This window comes from Topomyia yanbarensis, chromosome 3 (genome assembly GCF_030247195.1).
Source record: "Topomyia yanbarensis strain Yona2022 chromosome 3, ASM3024719v1, whole genome shotgun sequence".
Lineage (NCBI taxonomy): Eukaryota > Metazoa > Arthropoda > Insecta > Diptera > Culicidae > Topomyia > Topomyia yanbarensis.
The window spans coordinates 13040986-13064074 of NC_080672.1; the positions used below are offsets into that span (position 1 = coordinate 13040986).

At 40.5% G+C, this 23089-nt stretch overlaps 2 protein-coding genes across 2 annotated transcripts; both read left to right on the forward strand.

Moving 5' to 3' along the window:
* The first annotated feature begins 25 nt into the window (after nucleotides 1-25).
* Nucleotides 26-1603, forward strand: LOC131692290 (alpha-amylase 4N-like). The gene is made up of 2 exons (XM_058979259.1): nucleotides 26-694; nucleotides 758-1603. Exons 1-2 carry the CDS (start codon nucleotides 77-79, stop codon nucleotides 1601-1603), a joined length of 1464 nt encoding a protein of 487 aa, XP_058835242.1. The 5' UTR covers nucleotides 26-76.
* Nucleotides 1604-13453: 11850 nt separating this feature from the next.
* On the forward strand, nucleotides 13454-15636 carry LOC131690586 (putative polypeptide N-acetylgalactosaminyltransferase 9). The gene is made up of 5 exons (XM_058976482.1): nucleotides 13454-13548; nucleotides 13733-14279; nucleotides 14336-14500; nucleotides 14562-15211; nucleotides 15273-15636. The coding sequence occupies exons 1-5, from the start codon at nucleotides 13540-13542 to the stop codon at nucleotides 15633-15635; spliced, it is 1734 nt and encodes a 577-aa protein (XP_058832465.1). The 5' UTR covers nucleotides 13454-13539; the 3' UTR covers nucleotide 15636.
* The last annotated feature ends 7453 nt before the right edge of the window (nucleotides 15637-23089 follow it).

Genomic DNA, 23089 nt, shown 5'->3' on the forward strand with positions numbered 1-23089 from the left:
ATTGACATTCAAACGAACGACGATGTTCACCGTCCGCGGCCTACTACTGTTGGTGCTAAAATTTATTTCCCTGCCGATGACGAACCGGGCTCAATTCGATCCACATTTCGCAGATGCTACCGGCAGCCGCAGTGCAATAGTACAGTTGTTCGAGTGGACCTTCGCGGATATCGAATCCGAGTGCCTGCTGTATCTGGGACCGAATCGGTTCGGGGCTGTGCAGGTATCACCGGTCAACGAGGTTCGTATCTTACCGGACCGACCGTGGCGCGAACGGTACGAACCGATTTCATACAAGATCTTCGGTCGATCCGGTAACGAGATGCAGTTTCGTTCGATGGTCAAAACTTGCAACGAAGCCGGTGTGCGGATCTATGTGGAAGTTGTGCTGAATAATATGGCCGGTGGTAGTGGATCTGTTGCAGGTACGGCGGGGTCAGTTGCTTATCCCGTTAATAAAGACTATCCGGATGCTCCGTACGGAGCGGGGGATTTTAACGACGCTTGTATAATTCTTCCCGGAAGTGAGCCGCATGAAGTGAGAAATTGTCAGGTTAACGATATGCCCGATTTGAATCAGGGTTTGGCGAGGGTTCGGCAGAGAATTACGGATTTTTTGAACAAGCTGATCGCGGCGGGAGTGGCTGGATTCTATGTTCATGCTGCAAAGAACATGTGGCCGCATGATTTGAAGGTAAGTTTCGAAGGGCTTACTTGAAAGGAAAGAATAACATCAACATGTTCCAAATATTTTCAGGCAATTTATTCAAAGTTGGAGAATTTAAGCATTTCGGCAGGATTTCCCCCTGAAAGTAAACCCTTTATTTACCAAGACGTGCTGGATTTAAGCAGTGAGGGAACTTTCAGGAACGATTACTTAGTGTTGGGTATGGTAACTGAGTACCGTTTCGCCTATGACATCGGTGCGATCATGTTCAAGCAAAAACCTTTTCACTTGATGGTCAATCTCGGAACAAGACTTGGTTTTATCCCAAGAGAAAAATCAATTATTTTCATAGATGATCAAGTTCTCCAAAGAAAGCATAAAGTGGAAGATTTTCCAAAAATAGTAACGTTCAACCACAGTCGGTTGTACAGAATTGCATTGGTGTTCATGCTAGGGCACCGGTACGGAACACCAAGGATCATGAGTTCCTACTATTTCAGCTATAGTGATGAGGAGCCTCCAAGTACCACGATAGGCACAATCTTACCCGTTTTGCTAGATGAAGACGATCAATGTACCGGTACTTGGATCTGTGAACATCGCTGGAAAGTAGTGACGAGCATGATGAGGTTCAGGATTGAGGTTGCCGATCAACCAGTGATCAGTTGGGTCGACAACGGCCAGAATCAGTTGGCTTTTTGTCGCGGAAAAGTCGGATTCATCGCGATCAATGCTGAAATATCGTTGAGTATGAAAGCAAATTTGTATACGTGTTTGGAAGCGGGGATTTACTGTGATATCATCAGTGGAAAGGCAAATGGGGAAGAGTGCAGTGGTTTGGCTGTTGCGGTGGATGATGACGGGAGGGCGGAAATATTCATATCTAGTGAAGCAGAAGATCCATTTATTGTGCTATTGGCGAGTGAAAAAGTGTAGTAAATTTTTATTGGTAAATAAATTAAAAGCCATTCCTGCCAGTGTATTGAACATGGGATATCAAATCCCATGTGTTTACATTTTTCAGTTTTCAGATTCCAGAATGCTGATTCTAAATACAACATTCCATGTTTCGGGTGGCAAGTTTCTAATTCCAGTTTGATTTAGCGAAAGCCTTTGAGCGCGATGTTTCTAGAAGATAAGTTTCGGATACTTCTGACTCTCCGCTTCTTTTCAGCAGAGGAATGTTTATGTCAATACAAAAGATTCAACGAAAAAATCCAACCCCAATCCCGACGCGAGCTCTGTGCTATGTCGCATATTACTCAACTAGTCTCCGGCAGTGGATCTAGTTTACTTCGACGGAGAGTTCCTCGGTGGAGGAATTTCTCCCGAACCCGATGTGTTGTTCTCTTCGTCACTGCAGCTAGAACAGTATATGCGTCATTACTTTGTTGACATGCCGGGCATATTCCTTGGAATCTAGGGCATTCGAAGATTACGTGTTACGTTTCTATGTCTCATGCACATCAACAAACTCCCTGCAAAGGAGTGACGAAGCATGTCCAAATCGATGCAAGTACTTCCGGAAGCATTTGGGATGAGTCGGTGGATCGATCTTTCTTTCTCCGTGTTGTGGCACTCTTGCTACCCATTTTATTAGCAAGTCCGCTCTGAACAGTCTCGTTGCATTTTGTGTATTCCTTCTATTGAAGTTAAGAGAAAACGGGCTAAGTAGAAACAATTAATACACGTGTGGACGATAGTACGCTACACAAAGGAATGAATTTTATTGTGTCCAAATATATATCTTTTTTCGTAAGCAGTGTTGCCTGAATGGCTTTTTGTCAGTTGTTGCTAGTCGAGTGACACGAACATCCATTAGGCAAAATGTGCTCATCAACTTCGTTCGGATCCACTTTGAATTCAGTACAACAGCCCAGGCCAGAACGCCATAACTTAGTATTTAGGATGGATGATACACCCGACAGGAGACATGTCGTGCCGCATCTTGCTCCTGCGAAACTCAGACCCGACGCTGATGATCGCTGTCGCACGCTTGATTCTTCACGATTGTTGACCGGGGCTACCTCCGTCTTGTAGTGAGCCAGCTGGTACGTCCAGATTGTAACGATGCCTATTGTCAACATCTCCACTTTCTCCAGAGGCTCGCCAGCTATGGTTAAGACAACGTGATCTACAAAGCCGAAGACTTCATCTCCCCTGGCCAATTCCAGTGCTAAAACTCCACTGTACTTTATATTACAGATCGTTGGGCCGACTATGAAGTCCTCAGGTACTCCAGCCGTGACCCTAATCGAACTCTGCCCCCTGGCTCGTCTCGTAGACCTACTGCTACGGCGATAGCAACTCAGCTGTGCTATTCGCGTTCTTCGACGGTTACCACGACGCAATAGCGATTACCCTAAGTTTTTTACTTGTATGTTTTCTCCGCGCTCGAAATGACTGTGCGGATGACGTCAATTGTCGAGATCCCATTCCGAAACCCGAACTGCCTTTGCGATAGTCTGTTCTTACTTTCCGCGTAGTTTGTCAGCCTGTTGAGGACGATTCTTTCTAGAAGTTTACTAAAAGTATCCAACGACGCTGGATCTCCTGGTGGTTTCCATGGTTTTGGCAGCAACATCAGCTTCCATGTATCCTGGAAGTAGTGTCCAGGTATTTCTATAGAACTATCCTGAACATGTCCCAGGATCGCAGTCTTCGGTGCCACGATGGGTAGACCGTCCGAACCAAGAGCTTTCTTCGCTTTCTGTCTATTTGCCACTGTAAGGAGCTTGTCGTTGGAGACCTGATTGTAACCAACATCCACGGCGAAGGCTGGTCGGGTCGTGCTTCGGGAAGAAACACTCTACGATAGTCTTCGGTTTGTTAGCGCTCATTTCAGTTGGCGCCGTTGAACCCTTGATCTTGGGCAAATCGACTCGGTAAGCAGGTGTTAGCGTCATCTTCTCTGCACAGCCGTAAGGAATTTCACCTTGCGCTCTTTTCTCTGACTGCCTCAGAACCTGCTCTCTAAATGACTCTTCTGGCTTTCAGCACAGAGGATACCTAGCCCTTCGTTCCACCTATACGCCAGACGCCGGCAGTTCCTCGGCTCATCCGCATTTGGATTTGGAGTGCTACTGTCTGCACGAATTGCTTCGACAAAAAGGTCTTTGTGGAAGTCCTTTATTTTCCACTTCCGTTCGTTAGTCCTCGCCACCGCGTTGCAATAAAGTTCTGCTGACTCATTGTGTAGTGGGTCACTATGTATGTATTGCTAACTAACTTGCGAATTCATGTTGTTAATCAGCGACGAACTGCAGAATATTTCGTCGATGATGGATACCCGACCGCTTTTGTGGAGCTGCTAGCGAAGCCTTCGCTAAATACAGCTTCGCCAGAGTTTCCAGCTAAAACCTCTTGCGTTGGTCAGTCTGCTACCCCACTCCACGACCCAAGCGTTAAAATCTTCTCTAATAATAACCGGCGTTCATCCGACTAACGAATCGGTTGGTGCGTCCAGCAGTCCTTGGGAGAGCATATCAGCGACATATAAATACACCGTTAATCCTAGCGATTACGAAGCCTTCGTGTATGCTATCTACCACCTGTTGGATAGGGAAACCGCGCTTTACTTGAATTGCCACCATCTCTGCACTATCTACCACCCAGTTACCGTTATTGGGAGAAACACTATACGGTTCTACAATAATTGCAACGTCGCACTTTACTTCTATTGTCGACTATCACAACAGTTGCTATGCAATGTCGCACTGATTCAGATTAAGCTGGGTTAACTCCATCATTGTAGGCCTGACTTTTCTGCACAGATCAGACCTGTCTGGGCGGCTACAGTTTCTTGCCTGATGGCGGAAACCTGAAACACTTCTTCGTTCGTTTAATGGCTCCAGGGATCAATCGAAACGGGCACACCAACTATCCGACTTTGATCTTACCGGTGTACACAGCGTATCGATGCTGTCTGTGTGCCACTGTGCACCTTCCCCAAGCTGATTGATATCTGCTTTTTCTCCAGGTTACATTGCTATATTAGCGTGCTTCTCACTTCATCTTTCGTTGTGATCTCGTCCAGATTACTGCACTCGACCACTGCTTCCTGAACTAAAGCTCTCACGTTCGCTTCTTCTCCCACCGCTTCTGAGTTCCCGAAAGTTCGACTTCTTCATCAATAAATCTTTCTTCAGCTCGAATCATTCTGAGTGCACCTGGTTCTTACTATGTTTTCCCCTAGCTCCTTTAGCTTGGGACCCTCTCTCACCCGTTTAGGGATCGCAGCGTAGGTGACGCCGTCGTGTGCTTTGACAACTAGAGCGTCTTTCGTATTCCTCTTCTGGCACGGTCGAATGTCTTCTTTCTTCTGTTTTTTCTTTTCAACCCTTTCTTTCTGTTTTCCTCCTCTTTTCTACGGTTTCTACGGTTCGCCATTCACTCTCTATTTCCCGGCTGCTTCGCTGTCTTTCACCAAGCTTCTTGGGCTTCTTCGGTTACTCCTCCTCTTCCTCTATTCTTTTTACGGAACGGGAATACCAGTCACCCATCGGCGTCTCATTCAGCTTTCGCTACCTATTGGTTTGTCGCCGCTCGTGTTACCTGGGCTGCTCTCGCAGTTGCATTTGATCATTTTGCTGGGTCAGTAACCTCGCTAGTCCAACTTTGGCGAACGGGTTTACCACGCTTGCTCTGTTAGAATTTTTTTAATTTTTGTTTTTTTTTCCTTTTCGTCTTTTTGGGTCCAAGCCACTATCTACGCCCGTAATAGATAGTCGTCTCAATATGATCCCATGGTTACCTTTGCGAGTAGTGAGAACGCATGCGAAGGCTCGTGGGGTGCCGCGTTCAGAGCCGGTTCGGCGCTAGCCAGGAGCCTTCAGCTGAGCCTACTTCCACCGGCTAAAGTGTCGGGGTTCGAACGTACTTGGAGACCTACACACATAAAAATAATGAATATTACATTTGACGTAAACAGTATTGTAACGTATTTTGCTGTCTAATAATGGAATTTTACATGTTTTGATAAGTGAAATAAAATATTGTGTCTCTTTTGATGTAGAACTCGGTTGAATGGAAATTCATTGAGTCCGAAAATGTCAAAAAACTCGCTTCATTTTTCCAAGCACAACTGCAGTATTCTAGTCAGGGTACTGACTGGACATTGCAAACTCAATTATCATATGGCTACTATTCAGCGTGCTGAGCATTATTAGTATGATCTTTGTGAGTCCGATTACGGAACTGCATATCATTTGATATGTAACTACCCTGCAGTAATGCAATTGCGCAGCGGGTTTTTGATTCTCCATACATAGATGCATCTATGTGCAGAGAGCTGAAACTCAAGAATATGCTATTGCTTCTAAACCAGTGTCCCCTCGGGGAAATTGATAGATCCGTTCAACGAGAAGTGCCTTTTATTCCCTAGGGAATGAGGAAAACTTCCGTATTACCTATGTTCTCTGTGTCATTATTTTCCTTATCCCTAACCTTACAACTTCCCCAATCCTTCCCATCAGGAAATAATGTAAAAACAAATCACGGCAAAGCACAAATCAGTGGCTACATCAGTGGAGGACGCTGTAAATGGTAGATGGACCCATCGACTAATTCCATGCCTGTCGGTGTGGGTGAACAGAGCGCACAGCGAAGTGAACTTCCACATGACACAGTTCTTGTCTGATTCAAGAAGTATCTGAACAGGTTCGGCCACGCGAGATCGCCGTTCACGTGTGGTGGTGGGGCAGAGGAGACGCCTGAGCACGTGGTTTTCGTATGTCCGCGATTCGAGCACGAGCAAAACGAAATGAGAACCATTGTCGGTGAGGATGACAACATGAACAATATTGTCCAAATAATGTGCGCTAACGAAGAAAAATGGGACGCGGTGAACAGAACAGTCGTTCAGATCATGTCAGCGTTGTAACGAAGATAGCGAGAGGAGCAACGACTGGCAATGGGCTTCGGGTCGACGAGGCATCGATGCACCGGAAATCATATTTCAGCTTGAATCGTCGGACCGACCTTGGCACTCGGCAAGTTCGTCTGCTGAGGAGAGTTAATGTAGACCAGCGGGTGCGTCCTTGTCGTACATCCCAACAAACATTAGGAGCTGAACTATAAGACTACGTGTTGATTTAAAGCGGATTAAAGGTTATGTAAGCTGAATAAAACTTTCGCTGAACTATTTAAACATTAACAGTTTATTCAGCCTATTTAAAATCCAGTATTCGCCAGTTCCAACTAGGCTGAACTATACTGCTAATAAATGTAATAGCGACAATATTAAAGCTTTTATTCAACCATCTTAATTAGACTGAATTGCGAGTTGAATAAACGATGTTGTTACCAATAGTATTACCTTTAATCATTAAGCTGCACTACATGTCTTCAAAAGGTTATTTCTATCTTTACATTTGCCGTTATACCACCTTTGACTTTTAGCTGAATTATGTGTTTAACAAAGGTAATTGTAACTACTACAAAAGTTGGCGCTATTAGCAAATCATGAGGAATTGCAACCGACCTGGGTTCGAGTCCCAATACACACACAATTTTTTTTTACTATTAAGTGAAGGATTTTTTTTTATTATTTCGGTATATTCCAATTGAGATGTTTTGCATATATTACAGTTAAGGAGCTATAGATCAATACATGAATAAAGAAATAAAGAAAGTTTATTTAGTTTTTTTTTATATCTACTGAGTTTTCACCACGGGAAATACACGATTTACAGTTTTTCAATGCACAAGCTTACCAAATCACACGCACCCTCGTTTATGTAAATTTACCTTTTAATTCGAAACGGTCTGTTTACTTGTGAAACATGAATATTCTCATATTGAAAACAAGAGAAACTTTTTGTTCCAACGTCGCTATAAATTTTTGACACCAGCATTGTCACCATGATTTTTTTCTATCCATCGACTTGCAAACAAAGGTACAATAAAATGATTATTCACGCTGGCGAACTTAGTTGATATAAATAAATAAACTATTGAATTCGAACAGCGACTTCCGCTTACCAAAAAAAAAAATCACAATGGAAAGAAAATCATTTAGCAGGGAGTGGTAAATAAATTGAGGAGATTGCCGCCTTAGAATTATAAATGACTTCAATCCATCATTCAGTTACCACCACTTTCATATAACACCCATTTTTACTTATCTAAATGTTTTGTGACAACAATAAATCCTCACCTTGGAAACAAAAACAACTATAATCATCATTTTTGAAATAAATAAATTATCTAATTTAAAATATTCCCGAATGTTCTAAAAATTATTAATTAAAAAAATTGCAATAAACAAATTATCGTAGGTTGGGATTCGAACTCAAGCCAACTAGGTTCACTCAAATCTATAGAAGGCTACTGTAGCCTTTGTACAGACTCTATTCAGCAGCCTAGACTTGTCGGTACATCGGTGAAATCTTAAGCATTCGATGTATGCAAGATTGGTGCAGGAGTAAGGTAAGTGCTTAGTATTCAACAGGTTGCTGGTTCGGATCCAGGTACGTGATATGATATCCAACAAGGTAATACAATTTTTCTCTAACTGTAACGTAACACTAATAAAAGAATATGGCTTCCAAAGAGATTGATGGCGTGCGTAACTTGAAATAAAAAGGTCTTTCCTATGATAATTCTCTCAGCTGAATAGCGGTAACGAAAAGGTTTATTGATAAAGCTGAACTGTGGTTTTCTTCAGGCTGTATACTGCCCATATATGCATAAGAGTCCCATATTGAAAAACAGCAAGCCGAGAAAAACGTTGTTCAAGATTTACATTTTTCATTGAGCCTTATGGATGGGACAACCATGTTTTGGTATTTTTTTCGATATTTTCTGAACAAATCTGCTAATCTTATTTGTGCATTATGATTCAGTGGTGATACAGAATACAATCCAACAGATATCTCATTTTCGACAAAAAGCCATATGGGACTCTTATGCTTATATGGGCAGTATACGTGCTGAAGAATTGTTCTTTCATGTGTCTTAATCAGACAAGCTGAATAAATTCTCCAAATCCAGGATGTTTAAGGGTGGAATAAACGATATATGATTACACGTATACTTCCAATGTTCAGCTAGAGCTGAATAAAGCAACTGTTAAAACGTTTATAAAACCACGAAATGTTTGTTGGGATAGGTCCGACGGAGCTTGTTGCTGGCTGGCAGATGGTCAGCCTTTGAAAAGCCCCTATTTCCTGGTCAAGCCTCGAGGACCGTCTGGGGTAGACTCTCACGGTCTCTTCTCTGGCTAGCTCGATCGTGAAAGCACGAAGACTTTCAGGGTCGGCTCCGGGGTCTACTTTGGGATCAAGAGTTCGGATAGTAGTAATTGAAAAACTATTCCTCACTTTAATCTTATGTATTACTCACAATTGGTGTGTGTGTGTGTGTGTGTGTGTGTGTGTGTGTGTGTGTGTGTATCGGAATGCACTCGTCTGCAAGTGGTCGGCCGACCTGCTGCTGCTGCTGGTGGGTATTGGCGTTGCTGCTGTAGGGGACTGCTTTTGCGTTGAGAACTTCGGAGAGTCTCCCGCCCTTGACTGCATACGACTCCGAAAGCAGAAAAAAGGGTCGCGAGTGCGGTTATACAGTGATCCAATTAGCCAGTAGGGATCGGCTCTTGGTCCTTCTGGGAGATATTGTGTTGCCGCGTGTTTGCTCCAAAGGCGTAACTTGGAAAGGGCTCCAGCCCGTCGCAGCTTCGAACTTGAATCCGTACGACCTGGAAAGCTGGAGAGCGTCCGCGAGTGTGGTTATATCTAATTAGTCAGCCAAAGCCCGACACTTTGTTTTCCGTAGTCCGAAATCAGTAGGAAATTTAATGGGTCCTGACTGCTATTGTTGAAGCACGTCCAACGTACTTCGGCCTGAACTACCGGCTAGTTAATTTTCACTTTTGAAATAAAACTTGTGAATAATCTATGCTATATTTTTTGTGAATAATGATTTTTAGCGACTGTTCACATTGGTTGTCTAGATGATAAGACCTTGGCTTCAATAATTTACCCAGCTTCTCCCTACGGATGTTCAATAGAATGTTAGGGCAGCAATTTTCGTGCAGTGCATTTGTGATGTGTATAATGTCTGCTTTAGTACAATTATTTGAACTGCTCGTTATACATATTATTACGGATTTTTTAATTTTAGTTTATTTTATTCCTAATTTTAACTCTTTTTTACTTCTCTGACGATATTTTTAACTTAATAGACTATAATTAATTTTACTATCGAAAATAATACGATAATATAGATGATATCAATAATCATAAACGCATGCCCAACCTAACATGTATATTAGAGTGGCTCGAATATGAAATTTTTTAGCACAGCCCTTTTTGAGTTCTTTTTGTGGTCCCAAATGCCTGTGCAAAGTTTAGGAGCGATCTGTTGCTTCCCGGACTTGCGCATTGCGTTCAAATTTTGTATGGGATTTTATATGGGTAAATCAATTATTTTGAATTTACGTTAATACAGATCGCTATTTCACTCAATACGAAAAACCAGCTTTATAAAACTATAGTTCAAACCTTGGGTAACAACTTTGTCGAAGACGGTAACTAGCTACGAGTTTTCAAAAAATAGTTTTAACGATTTCGAAACTTATGGTTCAATCCAAATGTTTATTTTTTCCAACACTGCCAGTACACCACCGACACCGATATTTTAAACTTAAATAAATGAGAATATAGTCATCGCACAGACTTGGTACCTTTAAAGGAAATGTTCAGAATGGATTGCTGAATAACATAGACGTAGTCAGAAAATGAAAAGATGAGGGGTGTGGCTTGTATACTCTCCAGCCCTCTTTTTAGACAGTTTGTTATAACATAAGGAGCACATCTTCAACGTTGGTTTATACCGCCGAATTAAAAATTAATCTTACGTGTTTGAGTGCTACTATTTAAGGACTCTACTGCTATCTCATTTAACTTGGTACAACGGTTTATAAGTTTTACATATTTTGCAAACCCTATTTCTTAGCCGTTCAGAGTCAGAATTAAAAAAATAAAAAATGTATATCCTTAGATTCCTTGAAGTCTCGGAAATGTTTCTATTAATGTTTTCGTTTGAGAATCTACGAACGAAACCAGGATAGTTACTTCAAACAAACGTTAGGTGTAAATCCTAAATATTGTAAATGTTATTTGCCACAAAAAAGATTGTAGTATGATTCGTATTTGGGTCTATCAAAATATTAAGAATGTTCAATCGTTCACATCCATAAGGACGTAAAGATTCTTTGTCTTATACAAAACAATCTAAAAAAGGGACTGGGGAGTACACAAGACCCCTCCCCCTTCTTTTCATTTTCTGACTTAGTCAGCAATCCATTCTGGACATTTTATTCTAAGGTACAAAGTATCTGTGATGAATATATTCTCATTTATTTAAGTTTTTAATGTCGATGTCGGTAATGCACTGGCAGTGTTGGAAAAAGTAATAAATTTGTAAATTTGTAGTTGTAACTATTTTTTGAAAACTCATAACTAGTTTCTTTCTTCGTCAAAGTTGTCAACCAAGGTATGAGCTATAGTTTTTAGTTAGCTGGTTTTTCACATTGAGTGAAATAGCGATCTTTATTAACGTGAATGCAAAATAATTGATTTCTCCATATAAAATCCCATACAAACTTTGAACGCAATGCGCAAATCCGGGAAGCAAGTAATCGCTACCAAATTTTGCATAGGCATTTGGAACCAGAAAAGGAACTCAAAAAGTGCTGTGCCCGCTGGTTGGAATCATTTTGAAGTTTTCCCATACAAACGCGAGCCACTCTAACGTATATACATGAAAATCATCATGAACGCTAGTTTTTTTTTATTTTTTGCTTCTCCTATAAGGGCTTCATAGGGTGTACGATTCGAAACGGTAACAAGCTACTGAGAACAGGAAGTCATCCTCTTCCCGGAATCGCTGGACTGCCCTTGACACCTAACTGACCAGCATCGAAATAACGGTTTCGAGAGAACTTTCGACGTCGGGATGTTTCTTCATCCGAGTAGATCGTGAAGTAGCACCGGTAAATGGTCGTCGTCGAGCCTGTGAACTGTAAGTTACCCTCCACCCAGAATCGCAGGACCGACATCGGCATCTGCCGATCTCCTATTCCGAGTAGTACGTAGTTAATCGCCGGCTTGAGTCATTGGGGCACCCGTGAACCGTAAGCCACCCACCAGTCGGAATCGCTGGATCGACCACGGCATCCAACTTGTCAACGCAGAGAGGATCGCATGTACAATATCATGCTATGCAAGACTGCTTTGTTATCAGTCTACTTTCTACCTCTGCCGCAGTCAGACGTACAATCGAGCCAAGTGAACAACAGGCCTCTCGATCTAGTGTGCATTGTCTCGAGAACAAAGAAAATATCGGATTGTTCTTGTCATCGCGTTGTGTTTAAATTTTGTTCAATTTGACCGAGTTTTTGTGTAGTTGAAAACCTTCTGAAGGAAAAAATGCAAAATATGCTTACGGAAGTCGTGTACCTTCAGTATCATCCTCTTCGCAATGCAGTGTTAAGGCTCAAGTTACTTTCTTTGAGCATGTGTTAGAATTGAACGCTTGGTAGTATGCGTAGGAAAAATTGTGTATAGCTTTGCCGCCGATTTATTCTGTGAAGCATTCATTAAACTCTAAAAGAAGAAAATCAGCCGATTTATTAGATTATCAGGACTCAAATCATGCAAAATAGTTTCTGTAAAAACAATTGACCGGGCGGGATGGTGCTTTTGAAAAAAGTGTGTTTTTTCACTATGCAGTTGTGTTGCGTGCCCCGGGACAGTGGTGGTGTGACAAAAAATAACCGCCACATTTTCAAAAGCACTATTCCACCCGGTCAATTGTTTTTCCACCAACTATTTTGCATGATTTGAATCCCAATAATCTAATAAATCGACTGATTTTCTTCTTTTAGAGTTTAATAAATGCTTTATAGAATAAACCGGTGACAAAGTTGAACGCATTTTTTCCAACGCATACTATCTAGCGTTCAAGGTGTAGACGCTCACCAAAAGTTCTTGGAACCTTAAAGGGAGGTAAGGATTTCAGCGTGAAAATAAAAACACTTTTCTTGCGATTTTTTTGGGGGAACTGAGTTCATCAAAAATTTTGTACATTATAATGTATTATTTCAATAACATTCTGTATTTTTTTCATGTAAAAATTTTGACAAGCGAATCGCTGACGAAGCTTTCTGTGGAACGTCTCTGGAAAAACACGATTTGGTGTTAACTTCCATTCAAAAACTACTTAACCGATTCATTTCAAACTTTGCATACACATTCTATGTAAAAAATACCTAATTTGCACGTTAAATTTTCGAGATAAATTAAGGGGGTTTTACGGTTTACATCTCTTAACAACCACCAAATTCGGGCGCGAAAGGGTTAAAACGGGAATAGCCCCTTGAAAAAATTAAGAAGCTATCACTACCGCCAGAAACTAGTTTCAATAGTCTTTTTATGATTTTGGACCACTACGTGTTAAATCGAATAGCGCCCAGGGGACTCACCCTGAGTATACCTCAAATAAAGTGTTGACTAAATCGCGCTAAGCATGTTACAGTTGCACCAACCGGCGATCTGTCGTCACAAAGCAATTGAAGTTATGTCATAAACGTAAAAAAAATTATCATTTTTTTATCGCCACGCTTGTTCTACTTAACAAAAGTGTTTTGCCTAAACTTTATCAATGAACGCATGCCTGTTCAACTGGACTCACACCCATTATCTGTTGTATATGGAAGGGGAGCAGATAACAAACGTAGACCCTATCGGTGGGTTCATTCCCGCCTGTTGTCATTCGCAGTTGGACCTTTGAAGTTGAAACATTTCGCTAAACTTATTTATAAACTGCACTCACCTGTTCAAAACTCATTACTTGTGCAATCGGAATAAACAATGATCGAAGTAGGTGCCGTTAAGCGAATGAATGGTAACTATAGTGCATTCGAATGAGTGAAAAGTGTATATCAATAGCCTACTTTGCCGCCTATATGAATGTTTATCTGTTCACACAATAAAATTGATTAGTGTTATTTCCTTACCGATAAACATTTACAAATCAATACGAACTAAATGGCGTATTCCACAGCACTTGGCCCGGTTTCGGAGGCATACCTGTGCGCTTATCACCGTTGCATGCGTGAGTGTGATTCTACTGTTTACCTGCTATCAACGTACAACGAGCATTCGATATGCCAGTATACCAAAGCACCCGCCGGATGACATCAGTGTTCCCATCGTAGCGGACACTGGCGGATCGGCACCGTATGAATATCCCGGTTACGAGATAAATCCAAAACTACCTGTGCCTCCAGGCGATATGGGTAAAGCGGTTGAGCTACCAGCAGATTTACCGCAGTCAGCTAAAGATCTAGCCGATCAAGAGTTTAAAACATTCGCCCTGAATCAGTTCGCTAGCGATCTAGTTTCGGTTCGACGACGACTGCCTGACTACCGGGACGATTGGTGTAAGGAACCTGGTCGTTTTCTGGCCCACTTACCTCAAACGACGGTGGTGATCGTGTTCTACAACGAGCCATGGTCGGTTCTGGTACGGACGGTTCATTCCGTGCTGGATAGGTCTCCGCCACAGTTGCTACGGGAAGTGCTTCTGGTTGATGATTTTTCCTACATGCGTAAGCGATCATAAATGGAGTAACGAAAAAAAAAATTAAAAATTTTACCATTTCAGCTCACACAAAAACTCAACTGGATGATTATTTCGCCAGTTTCCCAAAAGTGCGTATCATGCGAGCCCCGGAACGACTTGGTCTGATTAAGGCTCGCCTACTGGGAGCGAAAAATGCAACGTCCGAGATTCTCACTTTCCTCGATGCTCACTGTGAGTGCATATTTGGTAACTGTCAATTGAAACACGGCGTCGAAACAGCACTCACCATAGTTTCTGTTTAATTCAGGATGGCTTGAAGCTCAGCTGGACCGGGTAGCACGGAACCCAACCACGATTGCACTCCCGGCCATCGACTGGATCGATGAGCACAACATGGGTTACATTTCGGACAAAGCCCTATCCTACTACGGAGCTACCGATTGGGGCTTTCAGTTTGCCTGGCGAGGTCGATGGGATAGAAAGGTGCAATCGGCCAACCGATTGGAGCCCTTCGAAACACCGATTATGGCAGGTGGACTTTTCTCCATCAACCGGACGTTTTTCGCACATCTTGGGTGGTACGACGAAGATTTCGGCATCTATGGAGGGGAAAATGTCGAATTGTCGCTCAAGGCGTGGATGTGTGGTGGTCGGTTGGAAACTGTGCCTTGTTCGAGAGTTGGTCACATTCAAAAAGCCGGTCATCCCTACCTGCGGGGACTAAAAACCGACTGGGTACGGGTTAATACGGTTCGCGTAGCAGAGGTCTGGCTGGATCAGTACGCTCAGGTTGTTTACGACATGTTTGGGGGACCGCAGTTTCGGGGAGACTTTGGCGATGTTTCGGCAAGGAAGAAACTTCGCGACAGTCTTAGCTGCAGGCCGTTTAAGTGGTACTTGGAGAACGTGTTTCCGGAGTTGGAAGATCCTGGTGGTCGTGGAGTAGGACACGGGAAGGTGAGTTGCTTTGAATGTTTCCGTCAATCAACGAAAGGGTTTATAATGATTCATTTTTCAGTTTACAAATGTTGCAACTGGCGCCAATTTTTGCCTACAGTTCCCCCGTTCAAATCGCAGTCCGGGTATGAAAATGTGCAAAGACGATCCTCACCAGCACTGGGTTTACAACATGCTGGGAGAAATCAGCACCAACAATACCTGCCTAGACTACACGGGAAGCTCTCTATACATGTACGGATGCCACAAGGGCAAAGGCAATCAAGAGTGGAGGTATTCGAAGGCCAGCAAACAGTTCACCCACGTGAAGCACAACAAATGTCTGGCCGTAAGTGTGGATGGCAGAAAAGACCTTGTAATCGAGAGTTGCGATCCGCAAAAAGAATCCCAACGGTGGGAGTTTCCATTCCTGAATCTGGATTAAATTTGTTGGGAATATTTCACTCGTTAACTTTTTTATTGAAGCGCAAGAAAGAAATATTATTTGATGTAAGATGCTGCACCATGTCATGGCTGAACGATGTTGTATCAATCGACTCGCCGGTGATACAACTACATAAGAGACGCTACAGCGGCAAAGCATCGTCTCTATTGTTCTACACTGTTATCCCGACCCCCCTTAAAAGGACCATAAATATGTTTAGCGTCAAATTTCACAATCATCAAAACGCTATAAAGGTATCTCAATAATCCATAAATACACCAAAACACAACGCTGTGGTGGTGAACTTGAACCCTTAACACGGTACTTTTTGTTCGCCCGGGTTACGGTACTTCACCGAGCCATCCGAGCGTCACAGTACGATTAAATTCACAACTTGTATTGCATCACATCACTTGTTCCATGCAAGTATCTTCTATGTCAACAAATCTGGTTCTGCTCACTTCAGTGAGATGAAATTTGAATATCTCAAAATTTAAAGAAGATTGGCTTTTTCTCTAAATTTCTACATCAAAATTTGCGTTCAAGATATTTATGTCTGATTGTGGCAAATCTTGAATCGTAGTATTAGATTCAACTTCGTGATATTTTTGGAAGCGTTATTGAGACGGTGGCCTTCCATTAAGTATCGCTCCAAAATTCTGGATCTTATTCCAAACATCAGTGATGATTATCGTAATTGGTTTAGAATACTATTAGTTTATTGATGATGGCAGACATTCGATGCATTTTCGAAAAGTCAATATTAGACGATGGCAAGATGGCAAATTGAATGGAACGATCAGTAAGAACAAATATCATCACTTAAGATGCGGTTCGCTTATTGATGGGCTTATCATAGATTTGAAACATAGGTCATTTTGGACACCTGATTCTGTACGATAGTGCTATTTTCTTGTGAAATAAGATGCAAGATGATTCCGCTATTTAGAGAAATATTCGAAAGAGAAGTTCCCGAAGTGGTGATCTGGTATATGGATGATGGAAAACGATGTCTGACGTCGTTTTAAGATCCAAGATGGCGATAATCAGTTGAACAAATTTCGCTATAAACCTAATCATATGCCTGTTTTTTGGAATGGAGTTAGCGAGTAGATGACGAAAATCAATGTCTGACACCAATGCGAAAATTACGGAATCTCCTCAGAAAATTTCTTTTTGTCGCACTGGGACCATCTAGTATCCAATACTAGCAAGAGTCTCTCCAAGATTAATTTGATGTTTCTAAACGTGCAGAAAGCTGACGTATACCAATTATGGACAGGGACACATCAAATTTCTGCTCACTTGAATTCAAATGTTTATTTTTCTTCATCGCGGAGGCAAATTGTCTTTCACGCACATTTCAGAACTTTTCGAAATGAATAGATTTTTTTCTTATTCATGTTCATCGAGATAATTTTGAATCAGTTGGAAATAGTTACGGTGATTCGTCTTTAACCCCCTTATGCCCATGCTGTTTATGAACAACAACGTTATTAAACAGCTATAACTTGTGGTTTATGCAAGAATTGCACACAAAACAAGTAAGGCTAATAAATGTGACTATTATCTTTTATTTGAGTTCCAACAGTTACAAGTATTAGCTCTAGATCGGAAGTTATTGCAATTAGTTCGATTGGATTCCGATGGAACAGTGCTGCCAGGAACAGTTTTCGTTGACGAGAAAAACTGAAATTTTGATATATTTTGCAATATGATTGAAAAATTATAAAACGAATCAATTTAGACTGTCTTCGACTACATTTTCAATTTAATTTGGCTATTGAAAAAATTCTAGGAAAATTGTGTTAAGCATTGGAAGGAAAAACTTGAGCTGCTTTTAGCATTACGACCTATCTTTATGAAATAAGAATTTTCGTATTTCTTAACTTCACTATTCTCAAGGAAAAATAGTTTTGAACCCCTATATGCACAAGAAAAAAGTTGGGCATGAAAGGGTTAAAAATGATGAGCCTCGGTTATGCAATTCCTTTCATGTCCAACTTTTTTCTCACCCATGTAGAGTTCCAAAATTATTTATCTTTAAAAATATTGGGCCCAAGAAACATGAAAAACTTTATGCTTATGGTTTTACCAACAAATTTTCACCCTAGTGAGAAATTTTGGTTTTTACCAAATTTTCCTCCTTAGGGTGAAATATAGCATAGTGCTTTCGCATAGGCCTGCTAAGCCAAGACAAGTTTCGGCTTCACTGTGTCTCATCGGCATAAACAGAACTCCTGCTCGAACGGGACATCACGTTTGATCAGTCGTTCGATTGAAACACAAAGTGTGTTTTAGTTTTAAGGGATTTGCTTCAAGCTGGCGCTGATCTATTCCGACAATAAGTTAGTGTCGGTTTCTGATGAGGCGAAGCCGAAACGCAACTGAGTACGAAAAACTTATTTTGATCAAGATGGGTGCTTTTCTTGCAGTGCTAGATGCTGTTCAATTTTTACTTTCCGATGCCCAATACAATTCTCCTAGAATTTTTACAACAGTTAAAATTTAAAGATTTTATCAGTTTGCAATAATATTTTAAGGCAACGAAACTATATCAAAATACCATTTCTCACCTTTAACTTATACTGTCCTTGGCAGCATTGCTCTATAGGAATCCAATCACAATAATTGCAATAACTTCAGTTCTACGGCAATACGTACAACTGTTGCTGCTCAAATGGAAGATAATAGTAACAGTTATTAGTTTTACCTGTTTTTGTGAGCAGCTCTTGCCAAAATCAAAAGTTATAGATGTTGTTTATAAGCACCATATGCATGAAGGGATTAATATTTTCTGATTTTATTTTCTTGCAATTGAGTAGTAGTAGTATTTCATTTCATTATCTTCAAAATTGCACATTTTATGTGTATATTATTTTAAATGTTCGTTTATTTGATGGCATTGTAAAGGAACACGCCAGGTGACGCCATTCGAGCTGATAGCTAATTCACAGGGTAGCACGGGATTCAATTCAGAGGGCTTCGAGGGGTAAAATATTGTCTAAATCGTTAAGAACGGGTTCTTTCGCTACTCTGTACTCAATACGCATGCAAATCAATCAACATATTCGGGGCATCGATAGGGTATTAGTGATTTAGTTTCATGCGTGGGGAATACGCATGGTATTGTTTGAGTGGAATGATGACTATTGAATCATGTATGAGAGTTGTAAATTCGCGAGAAGGATCTAACGCTAGTTACTCATTTGTGACAGTGCGACATTAGTGCGTAATTTTGTCACGCTGAATTTGTTTTTAATATTAAAATGTGACGAAAAAAAATTATTTTCATTAGTGTGGGTCAAATATATTTATTTTGACGAGATTGTTCTGAAAATTTTTGTATTGTAATTTTTGTGCGCTGAATCATTTAGATATTGCAGTTTATTAAATAAATATTTTGCTGTGAACGTTCATACTTTTCTAAAGAAATATTTGGCGCTGAAATATTTTTTATGTGTATAAATATATTAGAAATTGAAGTGCTTATTAGATTGACTCAAGAATTATTTTTACGAGTAAAATGATTTTTAGAATAGTAATTATGGTACCCCTAATGAATTTTTAATGCTGAAACGGATCTGCATCAACCGCTTCAAAAAGGATTATTTAGTTTTAGCTGGTCAAATAAGGCTCCATTCATAAAATACGTGATGCTTTTAGGGGGAAGGGAGGTGATACGACAAATTGTGTCATATGGGGGAGAGGGAGTAGGCTAGAACGTTACGTAACATGTTTGACTGAAGACCCAAAAAAATTTCAAAAACATTGTTACGTAATAGGGAGGGGGAGATAAAGAAGCTTGTGATAATTTGTTACGTGGGAGGAAGGGGGAATCAATTTTGGGCGGTTTTTGCGTTACGTAATTTATGAATGGTCCCTAAGATTTGCATGAATAATTTTGGGACGTCGAATTTATTTTGGACTTACTTTATATGAAAAAATGCATTCGTTTATCAGTAAAATGATCAGAGAATATTTTTTCGTAATGATTCGAATATATTTATGTCTATTTTTGACTCATGTGTTTCATACAATTTTTTTTGTTGTGTTCCTCACCCCTTAGATAGATTGGTACAATACAAATTCTTATCAACACAGTTTTACTAAATGGCTAAAATGAAGTAAGCGTGAATTCAATTGTATTTACTAATTTTAACAGTTACTATTTGTATTTGTATCTGTCAATATACACAAACAAACAATTCAAAGCCCCAATAATGTCTTAATGCTAAACTTATTTCTAACAGTCTAATCAGTAGCAGTTGGTAAAAATAATAACAATAAAGAGAAAAAAAACGCAACTTTTGAACATTATAATGTACCATTTCAATAACATTATGTAATTTTTCTATGCAAAAATATCGACAAGCGACTCTGTGATGAAGCTTTTTGTAGAATGTATCTGGAAAAACACGATTTGCGGTGTTAACTGTCATTCAAAAACTATTTAACCGATTTATTTCAAACTTTGCATACACATTCTATATATGAGATATCTAACTCCTACGTTGAATTTTCGAGATAATTTTTCAATGAAGAGAGTTTTTTACAAATTTGCAATGAACTGCTATTTTCACGAAAAATTCCGCCATTTTCAAGATTGGTTTCTCCCTCGAAATTACAACTATTATTAAATTTAAATTAGTAATGAGTTGATATTTTATTCCGTATAGACAAACAGAGCTCATATGTTCATCGTGTTTGTTTATTTTAGAGTTATTCATAATCATAGCAAATTCATTTGATTCTTTTTGCATCTCGTTGAGTTTATACTAAATTGTCCTTCAGTGACTCGCAGCTCTTTAAAAAAGAATCGCGATTCATTCGCTCTTTCTGAAGAGTCGATTCTTTTGATCAATTCGCGATTCATTCGCCCATCTCTATCTTCGTCACATTTGAGTATGTAAATGGACTAAATCGCATGGAAATGTTCAAAAGTGACTTTTTGAGGTCTTACGAAGACTCGATACTTTATGGTCGAATTTGGCATGTTTCATATTGCCTGGTTAGTCTTAGACTGACACAATACCAGTAGTGTTGTTCTGTAGTTCATCCACCTTATCTAAAAAAAAATTAAACCATCATGAAAACAAACGCCATGAAATCCCAAAAAATGGTTTGAAAATGCTCTTTTGGAAGTGTTTGGCTTTCCCTTACATTTGAAGAAATGAGTCAGGGCAAGTGTGCGTGCGTTTGAGGGTATTCAAAGAGCTTCAGACATTTGGTAGCGCAATTTTTTTATATTTTTTTTTATTCTCTAAAGGTGTATTTGATATGGCTCAATGCGTTAGCACAACTGAACCGTGGATCTCTTAAGTTTTTACAATAACTAAAAATAAAAAAAAATACTAAGAATATCTGTCTGCCAGATCTTATTGACGCAGCTTACTGCTGCGTAGTGAGACCCTTTTCCTTGGCGTGAAGTCGCTTGGGGGCCATTCAGTCCGCCTTTTCTGCGTCATCGTTTACGTCCATGTCATCATCGGTACTGCTTTCTTGCTGGTCACGATCAGAGATTTCTTGTTACTACGGGTTCGCTACTGCAAATCCGTCTTCGTCGGTATTGGCGATGCTAGTTTTTGGTTTGGGAGCGGTTTTCGCGGTCGTCATACCTGCATTATTAATTGGATATTTGTTTTTGGTTTATCTGTAAGTGTCGGTGGCTGCTTGTTAGAGTGGCCATGTTGGGGTCTGCCCACGATATGTGATTAGCGTTTGCTCGTAGGTTACGCCTTCCCTTGGTGATTTGCATTCGAGAGTCATGTAAGAAGGTATTGGTTTAGTCACACGCATCCTCACAATGCGAACGCCGTTGGGAATACCATTGAAAAAAATTCTCCAGGTGTCATTCGTAATAGATTCTACTTCTCCATATCACGACATGATTCGTTTGATGTACTCTTCCTTAGTGCGCGGGGCCAAATCATGGATACGCACGTCCACCATGTCGTTTTCCATATGCACGGGGATCTTGTTTCTGATGTTATTAAATTCGACCTCGTGTTGCATGTTGTTCTTCGCAATGAAGTTTTCTGCCTGTGCTAAACTTCTAAACGTGATCAAAACACAGTTTTTGACGTGGTGTAGCTGAATGTACGTAACTTCAGCGAGATTTAGCTCCATTTTAACTTTAACTAATTGTTCCACTTCCTGAACTCTAACAGTTTTATTAAAATCGATCGAAATCGTGTTATCCCTTAGCGCAAGCACTTTTGTTTCATTTGGCAGACTCATTTCACTCCACTGCCGGGGGCAACGACACAATATTGTTTGTGCATTGATATAGAACAAAACGCTGGTTTGCTTGACTGGTGCCTACAGCCTGCTATAGCGTAACGATTTTTTTGCTTCTGATTTGTGCGAGGTCTGAAGATAGACTGAATTTGTTTTATAAATATTGTTAGATGGTGCCTCATAAAAGCAGTTCTCCTAGCTAAATTCAAAACCTCAGTTTTTGGACATAAGGCGTTTCGGCCACGTGCACTCGGTATCTTTAATATTTCAACTGTTTTACATTTCTGATATTGAAACGAATTGTACCAATCATATCGATAGATTCGAGTAATCTTTTGAGTCGTTTTGAAAGCGATTCATGCAAAAAGAGGCAATTTCGCTAAGAACTGTTATTTTTCTCGAGACGATTCGCGTGGTTCCCAAATCCGGTCATCTGTAAGCAAAGTGGAATATTCATTGAAAGAAAAAAATGTGGCTTTTTCTAAAGTCGGAAGTCGACTCCGCTATGTTTCCTTATATCAGGAACATTAAAATGCTATCATACCAGAAACAACACTAAACGAATCAATACAACTGAACGTGTCCAAGCAACATAAAGTATTTCAGAAATTATTACCCCAACATTCCTCCTTCATGATGGAGGCACCCTTCATCCTCAAACAACGTCTTCCAACTATGAAGGTCAGATTACACCGTCTGGGAATACTATGGCGTAGTTAATAAGTCCTGACGATATTTGGACAACAGCAACGACACATGGTTGTGGAAATTTGAAATCATCTTTGTTCTCAGCATAATCTAAATTCCACTTTATTTTTAAAGTAATGTCAACACAGTTGACTGATTTGGCTTAAATTTGGAAAAGAGGCTCAGGGTGGTATGGAGTGGAAACCGTCCCGTAAAGCTGGGAATCTTTTTTGATCATCTTATTACTACAGCTATTTATACCTGTTCAATTGTAGGGGCCCCTTGGCTCAAGAGTGCCCAGGGGCCCCGCGTAGTCTTAAGGCGGCCCAGGTCCGTTGAAGGTTCTGAAAAATGGTAGACGCATACTTGGGCGAGACAAATTGAAGTTGAAAACAGATGCGACCCGGTTGAAGATCCTTTGTAGCCCAGTAAAGGACGACTCAGACGATACATCAGCTTCCGTCAACGTCAACGGAACGTCACCGTTTCGTCAGGATAAGTTACATTCAGTTAAATGGAGGCATTCA

What these genes read in the sequence shown, in the direction of transcription:
- LOC131690586 (XM_058976482.1), top strand. An exon ending in TCACTGTGAGTGCATATTTG is followed by an intron (nt 14,501 to 14,561) that starts GTAACTGTCAAT and finishes TGTTTAATTCAG; the next exon opens with GATGGCTTGAAGCTCAGCTG. An exon ending in GTGGAGTAGGACACGGGAAG is followed by an intron (nt 15,212 to 15,272) that starts GTGAGTTGCTTT and finishes TTCATTTTTCAG; the next exon opens with TTTACAAATGTTGCAACTGG.
- LOC131692290 (XM_058979259.1), top strand. Translation starts at nt 77, where the DNA reads ATGACGAACCGGGCTCAATTCGATCCACATTTCGCAGATGCTACCGGC. An exon ending in TGTGGCCGCATGATTTGAAG is followed by an intron (nt 695 to 757) that starts GTAAGTTTCGAA and finishes AAATATTTTCAG; the next exon opens with GCAATTTATTCAAAGTTGGA.